This window comes from Heptranchias perlo, chromosome 1, assembly GCF_035084215.1.
Source record: "Heptranchias perlo isolate sHepPer1 chromosome 1, sHepPer1.hap1, whole genome shotgun sequence".
Lineage (NCBI taxonomy): Eukaryota > Metazoa > Chordata > Chondrichthyes > Hexanchiformes > Hexanchidae > Heptranchias > Heptranchias perlo.
In genome coordinates this window covers 136,428,032-136,446,139 of record NC_090325.1, presented here as the reverse complement: position 1 = coordinate 136,446,139, position 18,108 = coordinate 136,428,032, and the positions used below count along the sequence as shown (strand labels likewise).

Below are 18,108 nucleotides of genomic sequence, written 5' to 3'. Positions count from 1 at the left end.
TAAGGCCTTGACATCCTTCCTAAAGTGTGCTGCCCAGAATTTGACACAATACTCCAGCTGGGGCCTAACCAGTGCTTTATGAAGGTTTAGCATAACTTCCTTGCTTTTGTACTCTATGCCTCTAACAGCCTTCTCAACTTGTCCTGCCACCTACAAAGACTTGTGTATGTACACCCCGAGATCTTTCTGTTCCTGCACCCTCTTTAAAATTGTACCAATTAGTTTATATTGCTTCTCCTCATTCTTCCTACCAAAATGAATCACATCACACTTCTCTGCATTAAATTTCATCTGCCATGTGTCTGCCCATTTCACTAGTCTGATAATGTCCTCCTGAAGCGTGTTACTATCCTCCACTCTGTTTACTATATTTCCGAGTTTCGGGTCATCTGCAATCTTCAAAATTATACCCTCTATGCCAGGTTCAGATCATTAATATATATCAAAAAGTGCAGTGGTCCCAATACTGTCCCCTGGGGGACGCCACTGAACACTTCCCTCCAGTCTGAAAAACAACCATTCACCACTATTTTCTGCTTTCTATCTCTTAGCAAAATTTGTATCCACGCAGCCACTGCCCCTTTAATCCCACGGGCTTCAACTTTGCTATCAAGGAGTTCTTTAAGGAAGTGATCAAATTAGTGAATGACAACAGTGCAGTAGATGTTACATATCTTGATTTCCAGAAAGCCTTCAATACAATGCTGCATTTACAACAATTGGAAAAGATTACATCATGTGACGTCAGATATTATATTGGATAGGTAACTGGTTGAACTCTCTTAGACAGAGGCTTATCAATGGGAGTAGGTCGATATGGGGCTAGTCATGAAGACTCCATGCTGGGACTCTTGCTGTTCATCGGGGTAGATTTTTGTCTTTACCACCTGGACATTAAACATAACCTGGGCGAGCCCAGAGAGCAAAATCTGGTGGGGAGGATCGCACACCTGTTTCTGAACCTGCCAGATTTTCCCCTCCATTTATTTAAATGGAAGGAAAATCAGTCGGGCCGTTGCCCTTGGAAACAGATTACTGAAGCACGTGGTGAATATGAATTCAAGTTCCTGAGAGAAATAAAAACAGAAAATGCTGGAGAAGCTCAGCAAGTCAGGCAGCAACTGTGGAGACAGAAATAGAGTTAATATTTCAGGTCGAAGACCTTTCATCAGAACTGCAAGATGTTAAAAGAGTTAAAGTTTTGAGCAAGTACAGAGCCAGTGAAAGGGGGGAAGGAGGGAAGAGAGGAGAGGAACGAATAAAAGGGAAGGTCTCTGATTAGGGTGGAGGGCACGAGTGATTAAATGACAAAAGGGACGATGGTGCAAGGGAAGGAAGGTGGTAATGAGACAGGTTAAGAAACAAAAGATTGATCAGTAACAGCTGTAAATGGCAGCAGCAGATCCATTACCAGCACTAGCTGGCCGAAAATATGGGAGCAGTGATTATGATCTGAAGTTATTGAAATCAGTGTTGAGTCCGGAAGGTTGTAAAGTGCCTAAACGAAAGATGAGGTGCTGTTCCTCGAGTTTATGTTGAGCTTCATTGGAACAGTGTGAAAGGCCGAAGACAGAGAGGTCAGAGTAGGAGTGGAAAGGGGAATTAAAATGGCAAGTGACCGGCAGGTTAGAGTCACGCTTGTTGAGCAAAGGTGTTCAACAAAGCGATCACCCAGTCTGCGTTTGGTCTCCCCAGTGTAGAGGAGACCGCATTGTGAGCAGCAGATACAGTATATACTAAATTGAAAGAAGTACAAGTGAACCGCTGTTTCACCTGGAAGGAGTGTTTGGGGCCCTGGACGATGGGAAGGGAGGAGGTGAAAGGGCAGGTGTTGCATCTCCTGCGCTCACACGGGAACGTGCCGTGGGGAGGAGAGCGAGTGTTGGGGGCGATGGAAGAGTGGACCAGAGTGTCGCGGAGGTAGTGGTGCCCTTGGAATGCTGAAAGGGGAGAGGAAGATGTGTTTGGTGGTGGGATCGTGCTGGAGGTGGCGGAGTCCCTGAGAGAGATGGGCGCTCCCAGTTAGAAAGGGTACATTGCGGGTTAGCTGGGATTAAAAGGATTTATGTGTTACAGCGGCCTCCTGGAGCTTTGGTTGATTGCCTGAGGGAGTCAGAGAGGAACTTCCCAGAGTTTTCCTAAATTGACCTTGGATTTTATCCTCTTTTTTTTTGTCTCTCCGAGGAGATTGCATGATTAGTGGGGTGGGTCAATGGTGTGTGTGTGGCTGCACCATATCTGGATCAGGGAGGCTTGATGAATGGGGGGGCCTTTTCCTGCCCTTTGTCTTATAGGTTTGTAACTGCTTTTAGCTTGTGGGTTTTGTTTGCTCTTGTCAGACGTACTTGTGATTGCTGTGATTCCCCACATGCTGAGTTCAGTCCCTGATTTAAACTGACTTATTAGAAGGGGGCACTCTCTGTGTGAACCGTACTTGTGATTGCTGTGATTCCCCACATGCTGAGTTCAGTCCGTGATTTAAACTGACTTATTAGAAGGGGGCACTCTCGTGCTAACGTGAAGGGAAAGCTGCTGATTCGATAACAGCACTGGGTGTTTCCCCCTGATGGTTTAGTAAATAAATGCATTGCATGGCGTGGTTCTAAACCATGTCGGAAGATCCCAGGTAAAAATCCCTGGCCTGTGCTGAATTGGCTGGTTTGAGCTGGGTGGTGGTCAGGGTGCAATAATTTGCCTCCATGTATCTGGACTATGGATTGGAAAAAAATCAAGTTAGGTTCCTAATCCTTATCCCTATCCAGTGATCCCTGCTGGAAACTGAATGGATGTTTGTTGAGGATGGAATTGGACCTGATATTGATGCCTTCATGGTCAAATAGCCTGTTGGCACCCTCTGTCCCAGATCACACATGATGTACAGCTGCCACCAAAGGGCTGCCAATGCCTGTTGAACTGTAATCAAGTAAGTGGCGTCATCTTCAGCAGAGAAAAGGAGCCACACGAAAGTAAACTGTAAAGATTACTGCAGTGCTTCAATGAACTGTAACATAGAAACATCCCATAATAGTGCCCAAATAAACTCTTAACATCCATACTCTACCTCGTGCACAGTGTCCCTTAGTGCAAATTGTGCTGATGTATAAGTAGACAGAAAGTTGTGACTTAGGTACCAGGAGGCTGTTTACCCACTGCCCTTCGAGTGCACTTCCACTGTAACTCCAATAGGAGTGGAGCAGGAGGCTGCAAATTAGGCTGGATCTGGCTATGCTTAGGTCCTGGCCTTCCCTCTGGAGTTTCCGCAGAGCCTTGTGAGGGGCGCAACCTCTGCCTGCCCCAAACAAGGCCAGAGGTGTGGAAGGATGTATGGCTAAATGCATGGAATTACAGGCCAAGAATTCCCATGCCCCTGGCCTGAATTCCAACCAGTGGAGCATGAGCAGCCAGTACGCTGAGCAGAAGCAGGCATACCAGCCGCTTCAGCGGTGAGTGTGGACCCACCTGGGAATCCAGACCTGGATCGTGGCATGGAAGAGGAGAAAATATTTTTGAAATTTTTTCAGCCCAAGCCACTGCAGACACTTCTCCGGTGTCCCTGCCCCATGCCCTGGTAAATCCAGCTCCTATCTGCCTATGGGGATTGAGGAAATTGCCCCTCTCAGATTCCAGCCATCTCCCCTTTGGCCCCTGTACAAGGGGGCCAATCTAATAAATGTTTAAAAAGAAATCCTCACCTTCCTTTGGAGGTCCGGGCCACTCCACTTGCCTGGACCCCTTCCCCTGTTCCCACCGTGGGGCCCAGGTCCCCATATCTGGAAGTTCGTACATCTCATCTCGCTCAGCGTACCAGTCTCCAGTCCTATGCCAGGCCATGGCTGAGCTGGGGAAATGGGAACTCCTGGTGTAAGGAAATCCCACCCTCAGCTCTGTCTCTGGGGCCACCCCTAATGTCAATGGCCTTGTAAGGGGCAGTCAGAGGTTCCGCTCCTTACAAGTCCGACTGGCAAATCCCCGAAGCAGTGCGACCCAATGAAAGTGGATCTTTGTCATTTTCCAGTGAGTTCCGTTAGACTCCTGCCAAAACCCCCGGGAGTATTTGGGACCATATGATTTTGCTAGAAATACCAACCAAGAGAAATCTTCCCATATTTGTTTACAATGTGACTGTGCATAGCCATCAGAGGAAATCATCCCCACAGGTTTCATTGGAGGAAATCAGTGGAAAATTTGTTGAGTCAACAGTAATAGGAGATTAATCAGGTCTGTTTTGCTTATGCAGAGATTATCTTCAGAGAGACCAAATTCAGATGGTGAAGGACATTTGGAAAATGGTACCCATGTTGGAACAACAGATGGTAAAGACCAGGGTACGTCTAATGTACATAACTGTATTTCTTGCACTGTCAATGTCTTTGTTATCACCATATACTTTTTCTTATCACTGTACAATGTACAATTTTATTTTTTCTTCTCCTTGTAGGTGTGCATCTTATTTCGAACCATAAAACACTTCTTAATATTTCATTGTGGGAATGTTATCGTTTGGCAGTATTGTGACAAGATTAAAATGCCTCTTACTTTCTGGAAGGTCTGTCTGTGCCATTGTGTTGGATAAAATACGCATTCCCTGGCACATGTCAAAGGGGGATGAATTGCCTCTCACGGGGCAGATTGTTTAATGTGCAAAAGACAGCTGCCATCAATAGTGCTGGTCAGTAGGAGGGAAGACATTGATTCTGGTATCAGTTGCCTTGTTTCACAGGTGTAAACATATTCCTCAGTCGACAGTCAGCACGACAGTCGGTGCCTTTTTGCAAGCTGTTAAGCTGAGGAAATGTGTGTGGAGATCTATTATGCCAAGCCTCTTCCAGTCACACGTGATGCACCTTTCCGCTGACATCACAGGCAAGGGTGGTATCCTTGCGTTCCATTGCAGTGGGAAAATTCTAATTGCAAGGTAATGGCACAAAAGTGAAGTTTGAATGCCTTGTGTCATTTTGCTCACAAGTAATTGGCGAGAGTCAAGTCTACATTTTCATATAAAATGGACGCTACAGGTCCTCAAACCAGAAGTGAGTTGAAGGGGCAGGTAGGCAGTGTTATCAGTGCTGAAATAAGTGTATTTTGGAGTGGCAGTGATTTTAAAATGTTCTGGTCGTCATTTTTTGCCTTCAGCAGGGGATTCTGAGGAGTGCTTCAGGGGTCCAATTCTCACCTGATGCTATTCCCCTTGCACAGTGGGTGTCTACGTTGGGGTATTATTGTATTTATGTTTCCTGGAGAATGAGTAGCAAATGTTGGGTGGCAGGGAACTCGGGCAACATTGCAGGAGGGGGGCTCCTACACACAGGTATTCTGCCAATCAAATTTGCTAGCATTAATATAATTATTTGGACCTTACAGACTGGTTGAATATCCTGCAACTTTGTTTTTCACTATTCTAGTTACTGTATGTTCTTTCGTGTTTTTTAATATCGTTCCATTGCCTCATTGAAATGATCTTTTATATTATCAATTTCCTGCTGTTCTTCTAAGCAGATTATAGATTGCTAACTTCCTCACTGTAAGTGGAATAACTTGTTTACTCCCTTCTGTTTTTCCCCCATGCTCCTAAAACACTTGTATATCTTTCAGTTTTTTAGTTCTGAATGTGGCCTCTGTCTATGACAGTATTGGTAGGAGTGACCACGGCAAAGACCCTGTGGACACAAAGTCCAGTCTTCACACTGAGGACGCCGTCCATAGTGTGGCATTACCATTGTGCTAAATGGGATAGATTCAGAACAGATCTAGCAGCTTAAAACTGGGCATCCGTGAGGCGCTGTGGGCCATCGACAGCAGCAGAATTGTATTCCACCACAATCTGTAACCTCATGGCCTGGCATATCCCTCATTCTACCATTACAATCAAGCCAGGGGATCAACCCTGGTTCAATCAGGAGTGTAGAACCAGCATGCCAGGAGCAGCACCAGGCATACTTAAAAATGAGGTGCCAACCTGTTGAAGCTACAACACAGGACTACATGCATGCTAAGCAGCATGCTATAGACAGAGCAAAACGATCCCACAACCAAAGGATAAGATCAAAGCTCTGCAGTCCTGCCACATCCAGTCGTGAATGTTGTTGGACAATTAAACAACATCCCAACTATAGTGCTGAAGACTTGTGTTCCAGAACTAGTCCCGCTTCCAGCCAAGCTGTTCCAGTACAGCTACAACAGTGGCATCTGCCCGACAAATTGCCCAGGTATGGCCTGTCCACAAAAAGCAGGACAAGCCCAATCCAGCCAATTACAGCCTCATCAGTCTACTCTCAATCATCAGCAAAGTGATGGAAGGTGTCGTCGACAGTGCTATCAAGCGGCACTTACTCACCAATAACCTGCTCACCGATGCTCAGTTTGGGTTCCGCCCGGACCACTTGGCTCCAAACCTCATTACAGCCTTGGTCCAAACATGGACAAAAGAGCTGAATTCCAGAGGTGAGGTGAGAGTGACTGCCCTTGACATCAAGGCAGCATTTGATCAAGTGTGGCACCAAGGAGCCCTAGTAAAATTGAAGTCATTGGGAATTGGGGAAAACGCTCCATTGGCTGGAGATGTACCTAGCACAAAGGAAGATGGTAGTGGTTGTTGGAGGCCATTCATCTCAGCCCCAGGACATTGCTGCAGGAGCTCCTCAAGGCATTGTCCTAGGCCCAACCACCTTCAGCTGCTTCATCAATGACCTTCCCCCCATCATAAGGTCAGAAGTGGGGATGTTTGCTGATGATTGCACAGTGTTCAGTTTCATTCTCAACCCCTCAGGTAATGAAGCAGTCCAAGCCCGCATGCAACAAGACCTGGAAAACATCCAGGCCTGGGCTGATAAATGGCAAGTAACATTCGCACCAGACAAGTGCCAGGCAGTGACCATCTCCCATAACAGAGAGTGTAACCACCTCTCCTTGACATTCAACGGCATTACTATCGCCGAATCCCCCACCATCAACATCCAGGGAGGTCACAATTGACCAGAAACTTAACTGGACCAGCCACATAAATACTGTGGCTACAACAGCAAGTCAGAGGCTAGGTATTCTGCAGCAAGTGAGTCACCTCCTGACTCCTCAAAGCCTTTCCACCATCTATAAGGCACAAGTCAGGAGTGTGATGGAATACTCTCCACTTGCCTGGATGAATGCAGCTCCAACAACACTCAAGAAGCTCGACACCATCCAGGACAAAGCACCAGCTTGATTGGCACCCCATCCACCACCTTAAACATTTACTCCCTCCACCAACGGCGCACAATGGCTGCAGTGTGTACCATCTGCAAGATGTACTGCAGCAACTTGCCAAGGCTTCTTTGACAGCGCCTCCCAAATCCGCGACCTCTATCACCTAGAAGGAAAAGGGCAGCAGGCGCATGGGAACACCACCACCTGCACGTTCCCCTCCAAGTCACAAACCATCCTGACTTGGAAATATATCGCCATTCCTTCGTCGTCGCTGGGTCAAAATCCTGGAACTCCCAACCTAACAGCGCTATGGGAGAACCTTCATCACACAGACTGCACCGGGCCAAGGCGGCGGCTCACCATCACCTTCTCAAGGGCAATTAGGGATGGGCAATAAATGCTGGCCTTGCCAGCAACCTCCAAATCCCATGAATGAATAAAAGAAAATCCATGGGGACGGTTCTAGAATCTAGGGAATTCTGGAAGATCAAAACCAATGCATCCACTATCTCTGCAGCCACCTCTTTTAAAACCCTCGGATGTAGACCATCAGGTCCAGGGGATTTGGTCCCATTAATTTTTCTAAAACTTTTTCTTTACTAATCTTAATTACTTTGAGTTCTTCCCTCTCATTAAGCCCTTGGTTCCCCACTATTTCCGTTTTTTTTTGTGTCGTCTACTGTGAAGACGGATATAAATATTTGTTTAATGTCTTTGCCATTTCTTTATTTCCCATTATAGTTTCTCCTGTCTCTGCCTCTAAGGGACCCATGTTTATTTTCACTAATCTCTTCCTTTTTATATACTTGTAGAAGCTCTTACAATCTGTTTTTTTTATTACTTGCTAGTTTACTCTCATATTCAATTTTCTCCCTCTTTATCAGTTTCTTGGTTATCCTTTGCTGATTTCTAAAACTCTCCCAATCCTAGGAACATAGGAATATAGGAACAGGAGTCGGCCATTCAGCCCCTCGTTGCCTGCTCCACCATTTGATAAGATCATGGCTGATCTGTGATCTAACTCCATATACCTGCCTTTGGCCCATATCCCTTAATACCTTTGGTTGCCAAAAAGCTATCTATCTCAGATTTAAAATTAGCAATTGAACTAGCATCAATTGCCGTTTGCAGAAGAGTTCCAAACTTCTACCACCCTTTGTGTGTAGAAATGTTTTCTAATCTCGCTCCTGAAAGGTCTGGCTTTAATTTTTAGACTGTGCCCCCAACTCCTAGAATGCCCAACCAGCAGAAATGGTTTCTCTCTAATCATCCTATCTGTTCCCCTTAATATCTTATAAACTTCGATCAGATCACCCCTTAACCTTCTAAACTCTAGAGAATACAACCCCAATTTGTGTAATCTCTCCTCGTAACTTAACCCTTGAAGTCCGGGTATCATTCTAGTAAACCTACGCTGCACTCCCTCCAAAGCCAATATGTCCTTCCGAAGGTGCGGTGCCCAGAACTGCTCACAGTACTCCAGATGTGGTCTAACCAGGGTTTTGTATAGCTGCAGCATAACTTCTGCCCCCTTGTACTCTAGTCCTCTCGATATGAAGGCCAGCATTCCATTAGCCTTATTGATTATTTTCTGCACCTGTTCATGACACTTCAATGATCTATGTACCTGAACCCTAAGTCCCTTTGGACATCCACTGTTTTTAACTTTTTACCATTTAGAAAGTACCCTGTTCTATCCTTTTTTGGTCCAAAGTGGATGACCTCACATTTGCCTACATTGAATTCCATTTGCCACAGTTTTGCCCATTCACCTAATCTAGCAGTATCCCTTTGTAATTTTATGTTTTCATCTACACTGCCTACAATGCCACCAATCATTGTGTCATCGGCAAACTTAGATATGAGACTTTCTATGCCTTCATCTAAGTCTTTAATAAATATTGTGAATCCTGCAGGACTCCACTAGTCACATCCTGCCAATGTGAGTACGTACCCATTATCCCTACTCTCTGTCGCCTAGGCTTACTGAGTATCCTCAGGCTTATTTCTCTTTTTGGCATCATTGTAAGCCTCTTCTTTTAATCTAATACTATACTTAACTTCTGTAGTTAGCCACGGTTGGATCACTTTTCCTGTGCAGTTTTTATTCCTCAAGCATATGTATATTCATTGGGAATTATAAATTATTTCTTTAAATGTTCGCCATTGCTTATCTACCATCACATCTTTTAATCTAATTTCCCAATCTACCTTAGCCAACTCGCCCCTCATACCTACATAATTGGCCTTGTTTAACTTTAAGACCCTAGTTTCATACTTAACCACATCACTCTCAAACTCAATGGGGCAGAACTCAACAGCGCTTTCCATTGTTAATGACAAATCGAAGGAGCAATTTCCCGCAATTGCTCATGCGCACTAAAATGCGGAAATTGTGAACTTGCTCCTATTGGTTCGCCGGCGATTTGACAGCTGCGAATTAAAGGGCCATCGCACACTGCAATCATTGAAATCACTGAAAAATCACAAACTTGCTTATCTGCCCAGCTGGAAAGTAACTAATTACGCCACCAAAAGGTACGCTTAAAAATACCAGGTCTAAACTAAGTTTTAAATGTTAGTCTTACTGACTGCCAAGCAACTAAAAATTAATTTTTAAAAATGTGGAGTCTCATATTTCTCCTTATTTTAATAGTTTTTGGTCATTAGAAAACTGTCTCAGATGCATTCCATGAACTCATCCTCCAAACTACTTTTGCCAATTTGGTTTGCCCAGTCTATATGAAGATTGAAGTTCCCCATGATTATTGCATTACCCTCATTACATGTTCCTCTAATTTCCTGATTGATACTCTGTCTATCACTATAACTACTGTTAGGGGCCTGTAAACTACTCCCACCAGTGTTTTCTGCCCCTTGTTATTTCTTAGCTCCACCCATACTGATTCTACATCCTGATTTTCTGAACTAAGATCCTTTCTCACTTCTGCCTTTATCTCATCCTTTATTATCAGGGCTACCCACCTCCCCTTTTTCCATTTTGCCTATCCTTTCTAAAAGTCAAGTACCCTGGAATATTTAGTTCCCAGCCTTGGTCACCCTGCAACCACGTCTCAGTAATGGCTATTAGATCAAACCCATTTATCTCTATTTGTGCTATTAATTCATCTATCTTGTTACGAATGCTTCGTGCATTCAGATACAGCGCCTTTAATTTTAACTTTTTTTCCCTGATGTGACCTTAGTCACTAATGCCCTATTACCTTTGTTAAACTCTCTGTCCCTTTCTGACACACTTCGCTTTTTTTTTACCCAAATCGCTACTCTGCTCTACAGACGTGACTTTTCTTTTTAGACTAATAAAATTACCCTTACCTGAACCTTCCCCCCCACCACCCTCTTATTAGTTTAAAATCGTATCTACCACCTTAGTTACTCAATTCACTGGGACAGTCCCAGCCCAGTTTAAGTGGAGCCCGTCCATAGCTTTGTATCATCTCCAAATTTAGCCACTGTGCTTGTGACTCCTAGCTTCAGATCATTATGAAGAAATTGAACAAAAGAGATCCCAAAACAGACCCATGTGGGACCCCGCTGGTAACATTCTCCCAAGCTATTAAAAATTCCTGTGCCATCACCCTCTGGGTTCCATTGATCAACTAATTATGTATCCATTATAAAATATTTTCACTGATGCCCGCTTTCTTTATTTTCAGTATCAGCCTTTCCAGAAGAACTGTATCAAAGGCCTTACTGAAATCCAAGTATACCATGATATATAGTATAGAGAACATAGGCAAACATAGTGATATAAAGACATTTCTGGGCTGATTCCAGTTCATAGAGTGGAGCAACAATGACGAGGAGTACTTAGCGGGAAATCATGGGTGCACAGCCATGGATGAAAATCCCTGTGCTGTATACCCATGATTTCCAATGATGTGGTCCCTGAAAACATTGCTGGGAGTACGGGAGAGCATCTTTTATTGCATTCTTTGTATGATGGAATATATGTGCCTCAATCTTTGTAATTTGTGGTTATGCACCGTGCAAATCATGTACTATTTCTCACCCTCTTAGTATGTGCCAGTGCTCTTGACTTCTGTGCTCCCCTCTGGTAGCAGTGCTCCTGGTGGAAGGTGGCTTATCCAGCTGTGGTGCAGGGACCAGTATCACTCCATGAAGGTGGAACATCAGTCCAAAGAATATCTTGAATAGTCACCCTGGAAGGAAGAAGTGTAGCCAGGGATGCATGATATTGGAGTTAAAGTTGCTGGTGAGGGTTCCAGTGTTTTTTTCTCTGGGCTCTACTTAGGCCGCTGGTAGTGGTCATCTCTGTATGGCTGCCACTGATCTGTCTGAGGGAAGACAATGTGCATCCATAAGATGAACAAAGCCCTCCCTTATGGTGGACAGCATTCTTTCTCCAAGAATATCTAAGCCTACCAGTAAGCCTTTCTGGATAGCACATTATGTAAGTCAGAGATGGAGGCTTCTGGTCTGCCTAATCCCTCTCCCATCATAGTATGCATGATGGCCATAACATTGCAAATGTGGCGTTAATGTTTCTCTAATCCTTAGTTAAAGATGGGCCTTATGATCTCTTTACCTAACACTCCCTCTGTTTGAGTCTAGGAAAACTGTGACCCCCTTATTGGACTCTTCAATCTCCTACAGTTAGTGGACTCATTGGTCGCTGCATCCATTCGGGCTACTGTCACCCACTCTAGACTTTCCAAACTAAACAATTCAATAATAGCTTCCTTAGTCAGTGGCAACTGTTTGATCCCCTGTGGTCCACTGCCATGTTTTTGTGTACTTCTCAGTTAAAAGCTAGATTTTGTTTGGTTTTCTTCTTGACATCATGGAATCTTATTCATGACCTCCCACCACTTTCCATAGGCAGTGGACTTGGTCTGTAACTCGGCCGCTGATCTCCTCCCACATTTGGTTTGTTGTATCTGTGCTCCAGAGCCACATATCACTATTTTTCTGACCCATGCCTCTTACACATTAAATTTATCACTGTATCAATGTAAAATGATTTCTGTCAACTATTGAATCCTGACTGTAGAATTTCTGGTCAGTGCATGAGTCTTGGCAAAAGTTAGTTTCTTATGGGGCCAACTGGTTCATTTCCTGCTGCTAAGATGCTAAGCTGACATAATTGTTGCTCTTCTGTGATTCAGTCAAATTTGTTTGCTAAATCTGACAGAAGCTGGGCTGTATCTTCTTCTTTGGCAGTCCCTCAGGGTCGAGGATGACTTCCTTCCACTCCGGGAGGGTGGGTTCTGCGGTGGCTGAATAGTCCAATCCTGGAGCTGCAGATTCTGCCACAGGTGGGGCAGGTAGTGTTTAATAAGGCGGGTGGGTGAGACGCTCTGGATTCTGCGCGCTCTTTCCGCTGCTTATGCTTGGCCTCCACATGCTCCACTCGTTGACGCTCGAGGTGATTGGCGCCTTCGCGGATGCTTCTTCTCCAGTTTGGGCATTCTAGGGCAGGCGATTCCCACGTGTCGGTGTGGATGTTACATTTTTTTAGGGAGGCTTTGAGATTGTCCTTATAGCGTTTCCTCTGCCCTCCTAGTGATTGCCTGCCATTGCGGAGCTCGGAGTAGAGCACTTGTTTAGGGAATCTTGTGTCGGGCATGCGGACAATGTGGCCCACCCATCGCAGCTGGTTGAGCGTAACCAGTGCCTCGATACTGGGGATGTTAGCCTGGGAGAGAACGCTCATGTTGGTACGCCTATCCTGCCAGTGGATTTGCAGGATTTTGCGGAGGCAACGTTGGTGATATCTCTCCAGGGATTTGAGGTGTCTGCTGTACATTGTCCATGTTTCTGATGCGTACAGGAGGACGGGGACCACAGCTGCTCTGTAGCCCATGAGCTTGGTGCTGGATTTGAGGTCTCGGTCTTCGAACGCTCTGTTCCTCAGGCGTCCGAAGGCTACACTGGCACATTGGAGTCGATGTTGAATTTCATCGTCAATGTCTGCTTGCGCCGAGAGGAGGCTCCTGAGGTCTGGGAAGTGATCCACACTGTCCAGAGGCTCACCGTGGATCTTGATGGTCGGGGGACAGTGTTGTGCAGCAGGAAAGGGCTGGTAGGGGACCTTTGTTTTCCGGATGTTTAGCTTGAGGCCCATTCTCTCATACGCCTCAGTGAATGCGTCGACGATGGTTTGTAGCTCGGCCTCTGAGTGTGCGCACACGCAGGCGTTGTCTGCGTACTGCAGCTCGATGACAGAAGTTGGGGTGGTCTTGGTTCTGACCTGGAGGCGTCGAAGGTTGAACAGTTTCCCGCTTGTCCTGTAGGTTAGCTCCACTCCGGCAGGGGGCTTCATTGTGATGGGGTGGAGTGTTGCAGCGAGGAAGATGGAGAAGAGCATTGGTACGATGACACAGCCCTGCTTGACCCCAGTTTGCACTCGTATTGGGTCTGTGGTGGATCCGTTGGTGAGGATCACGGCTTGCATGTCACCGTGGAGCAGGTGGAGAATGGTGACGAATTTCTGCGGGCAGCCGAGTTTGAGGAGGATGCTCCACAATCCCTCACAGTTGACAGATTCGAAGGCCTTTGCGAGATCGAAGAAGGCCATGTACAGAGGTTGATGCTGCTCCCTGCACCTTTCCTGGACTTGTCGCGCACTAAAGATCATGTCCATTGTGCCTCTTGACGGGCGGAAGCCGCATTGAGACTCAGGGAGGAGCTCTTCGGCCACTGGAAGGAGTCGGTTGAGGAGGATTTTCGCGATGACCTTTCCTGTGGCGGACAGTAGGGAAATCCCTCTGTAATTTCCGCTGTCGGACCTATCTCCTTTCTTGAAGATGGTCACAATTACGGCGTCTCTGAAATCTCCTGGCAGGCTCTCTTCCTTCCAGACAAAGGTGATAAGGTCGTATATTTGTGTCAAGAGTGCCTCTCCGCCGTATTTTAGTACTTCAGCGGGGATTCCATCTGCGCCGGGGGCCTTGTTGTTTTTCAGCTGTCGAATGGCTTTTTCGACCTCACAGCGGGCTGGGGTTGTGCTGAGATGGGTGACGGGTAGCATGTTGCGGGATGGTGTCAAGGGCACTTGCGTCGTGGACTGCATCTTGGTTGAGGAGGTCCTCGAAGTGTCCTTCCCAGCGGGCGTTGACTACCTCTCTGGGCTGTATAGGGATACTGAGAAGAGAGTTCTTAGATCCCCCTCGTTCATAAATTCTCCAACAAGCAGGTCTGTTCGAGTCCCAAAATGCCTACATTTTGCTTTTTATGTGCATAATATTGAGGTCCATTCATTGTAAACTAGACATTGATCCAACGGACTGTGGACCTACATTACTCACTGGTAAAAATTTCTAGAAAAAGAGTTTCTGGCCAGCTTATTTGCTGATTTCAACTGGGCATTAGTCCAGAGCACAGAACTACACTGACCACAGACCACTCAATAAAAAGAAAAATACAGGTTTAAACTGCAAAAATGTAGCTCATATAGAGCAGTCATATTGGAGTCTTATAAAGTTCATTGCTATTTATGCTACCATGTCATTTAAGAAAGACAGTTCTAAAAACTATAGCTTATCCAGCTCTGATTTTTTATTATTAAAAATAAATGTGCTTAGATGTGCTGAAGTGGGATTAAAAAGTGTAATTGAATTGAATCCAGGAAAAAATTTGCCCGGCTACGGGGATAAGGCGGGGGAGTTGGGACTAGCTGGATTGCTCTAGCATAGAGCCGTAGCGGACTCGATGGGCCGAATGGCCTCCTTCCGTGCTGTAACCTTTCTATGATTCTATGAATATTTCACACTGGCAGAAGCAATTGTTTTTCTCCCATTTTTGATTGTATGGAAAATGCAAGACTGCTTGAATAGTGTGAAATAGAGATTGGTCAGCTGTTAGTGGGCATGTTGAGGTCATGATACAGAATATACCTCGTGGACACCCATTGGATACTTATCCAGTGGAAGGGCCTGGCTGAATAAAACAAGAGACAGACATGTCAGGAAATTGATATCAAGCATGGTATGAGGGTGTAATGGTGTCAGTTTTAGATATTTACTAGGTTCATTGTCATTGGTGACTCTAGTAAGTGGACCTTGCGTCTCCTAGGATCTGGAATGTACCTTTTCCTGCCTAATATCTAGTTAAGCGATAGCATGGCTCAGGGATCAAAACAGAGAACCCTTACTCCAAATACAAACTACTGAAATACCACACCACCATGTTAATTCTCCTTTATTTACAGAAGGTGGACTGAAATGGCACTTTACCGAGATGAGGCACAGCTTCAGACCAATAGCTGGTTTATTTATATAATAGGAACATAGGAACAGGAGTAGGCCATTCAGCCCCTTGAGCTTGTTCTGCCATTCAGTTAGATCATGGCTGATGTGTACCTCAACTCCATTTACCTGCCTGTGCTCCATATCCCCTGATACCCTTACCTAACAAAAACCTATTGATCTCAGTCTTAAACATTTCAATTGACCAGGGGGTAAGGGGTAGGAAATCTTTTTCTGCTCTTTTCTCTCTAAAATAGTTGCTGAACACATACTTCCCATGGTGGAGAGGGCGGCTGAGCAATTTATTCCTTGTCCACCTTGATAGCAGTCTTCAGCTGACACTTGCAAAAGTGGCCTAGTAACAGCTTTACCTTTGCTTTCCATCCCTTTGGGACAGTTTTGGTGTGAGGCACCAAAGCAACATAGCTGAATTTAGTTACATAGTGGAGGGTGGTGGGAAGGGGAAAGGGACTATAATGTGGTTGCACATGTTGATGCTTTTTGACTCGGGATTATAGGACAATTACACAATCCTGTGTTTCCACTGGGTAACTAAAATTATGAGGACTGCAGGTCAGAGAATCGGGGCTAGTTGTTGCAGCTCTGTCTCTGTCCCAAGCTCCTTGTGATCACGAAACGCAGCTGGGAACACAGAATGACTCCTTGTATTTTCTGCTGCTCGCTAACTTTTTAACAAAAATGTGGTTGAATAAAGCCCCATGGGACTATAGATCTGTGTTCAGCACTGATCAACCCCTCTGATATTAGATTAACATACTTTAGTGAATGTGAGTAAAAACTCTTTTTTTGTTTAACGTCTTGTTAAACTCATTAATAATGAACCGGCAGCATTTCATTAACGGCACAGTCAGATCAAAAAGTATGTTACTTCTCTTCAGACCTAGAGTTGGTGGGAATGAATTTATGCAGGGGTTCTCCTGATCACCCACTGTAACTTAGGCGGAAGAGCTGCAGAGATCCCAGAAAAACGGCCGATTTTTCCAAGGTTTCTGCAGTTCTTCCTCCGAAGTTACTGTGGAAAAGTGGGAGAACCCCCGAGGAAATCCACCCACTGCGAGTTCAACAAACTGGAAGATTTTGGAGTATTTTTAACAGTGACAGAAATGAATGATCCATTGGTGGTGGGGAGGAGGGGGGATTGTCAGAGAGCATTGGTGTAGCAGACACTGATAGGTATCCCACTGGAGCAGAAGGTCACTATTTCTATCTGCAACTAAGTCTAATACACCTGCATTAGTGTAAAGGATCTCGTTTGTGGAGTTGTTGAGTGCCAACTGAATGATTCTGTTTTCCTTCACATATGCCATGACTGGAGGGTTGTTCTCCCCACCAAAAATCTGCTCACGATTCTCTGTTACGGCACTGACCAGTGTCTGCAGGGCTAGGTTGGAATAATTGACAACATCTGTAAAGAGAAAAGACCAGTTATGATGTTTCAGGGGTGTACCCTTCATCAATAATAATTCATTGGCTGTGAGGCACTTTGGGATTTCCTGAGGATGTGATTAGGCACTTTACAAGGCAAGTTCTTGCTAAAGGGGTCACATTATCACAGCTACGCAGCGATTGGCTGCACTTTTTAATTCTCAGTGACAAAATTATATTCTCAGGATTTCTACATCTTTAAACTGTGTGTTCCCTGGATTGTATTAGTAGGGTTGATTTTTTTTTGAACAGAGAAAAATAAAGCACTGTCTTTATTTAGCTCAATTTAAGGCAACATGCTTAAAATCAGAAATGTTTGAAGTAGTCTACTTGCACTACTGCATTGCATTTACAAATTGATTATCTATTTTAGGGCAATAAGAATCTGTTGCATTCCTACTAAATTACATTTTTTGTTGAAAACTATGTGCACCAGAGAGAAAATTAAATTGTTTCAGGAGATTACAGCCATTTCAAGAATAAGGAAGTTGCAAAATAAAGACCAGTCTGCAGAAACAGTGCGCATGTCAATTTTGTATTTGTTAGAACGCGAGAACATAAGAAATAGGAGCAGGAGTAGGCCATACGGCCCCTCGAGCCTGCTCTGCCATTCAATGAGATCATGGCTGATCTTCAACCTCAACTCCACTTTCCCACCTGAACCCCATATCCCTTGATTCCCCTAGAGTCCAAATATCTATCCATCTCAGCCTTGAATATATTTAGTGACTCAGCATCCACAGCCCTCTGGGGTAGAGAATTCCAAAGATTCACAACCCTCTGAGTGAAGGAATTCCTCCTCATCTCAGTCTTAAAGAGCCGACTCCTTATCCCGCAACTATGCCCCCTAATTCTAGACTCTCCAGCCAGGGGAAACAACCTCTCAGTATCTGCCCTGTCAAGCCCCCTCAGACTCTTATATGTTTCAATGAGATCACCTCTCATTCTTCTAAACTCCAAAGAGTATAGGCTCAATCTACTCAATCTCTCCTCAAAGGACAACCCTCTCATCCCAGGAATTAATCTAGTGAACCTTCGTTGCACCGCCTCTAAGGCAAGTATATCCTACCTTAGATAAGGAGACCAAAACTGTACACAGTACTCCAAGTGAGGTCTCACCAAAGCACTGTACAACTGTAGTAAGACTTCCTTACTCTTGTACTCCAACACCTTTGCAATAAAGACCAACATGCCATTTGCTTTCCTAATTGCCTGCTGTACCTGCATGCTAACTTTTTGTGTTTCTTGTACC

The 18,108-nt window shown here is 45.0% G+C and overlaps 1 protein-coding gene across 2 annotated transcripts in view; it reads left to right on the top strand.

Annotated features, from left to right (window-relative positions):
• Positions 1-18,108, top strand: part of afap1 (actin filament associated protein 1) — a 276,822-nt gene that overhangs the window by 204,847 nt on the left and 53,867 nt on the right. For both annotated transcript variants that reach the window (XM_067991293.1, XM_067991286.1), the window contains exon 8: positions 4,238-4,325. In XM_067991293.1, the coding sequence (XP_067847394.1) occupies positions 4,238-4,325 (88 nt within the window). The remainder of the gene's footprint in view (positions 1-4,237; positions 4,326-18,108) is intronic.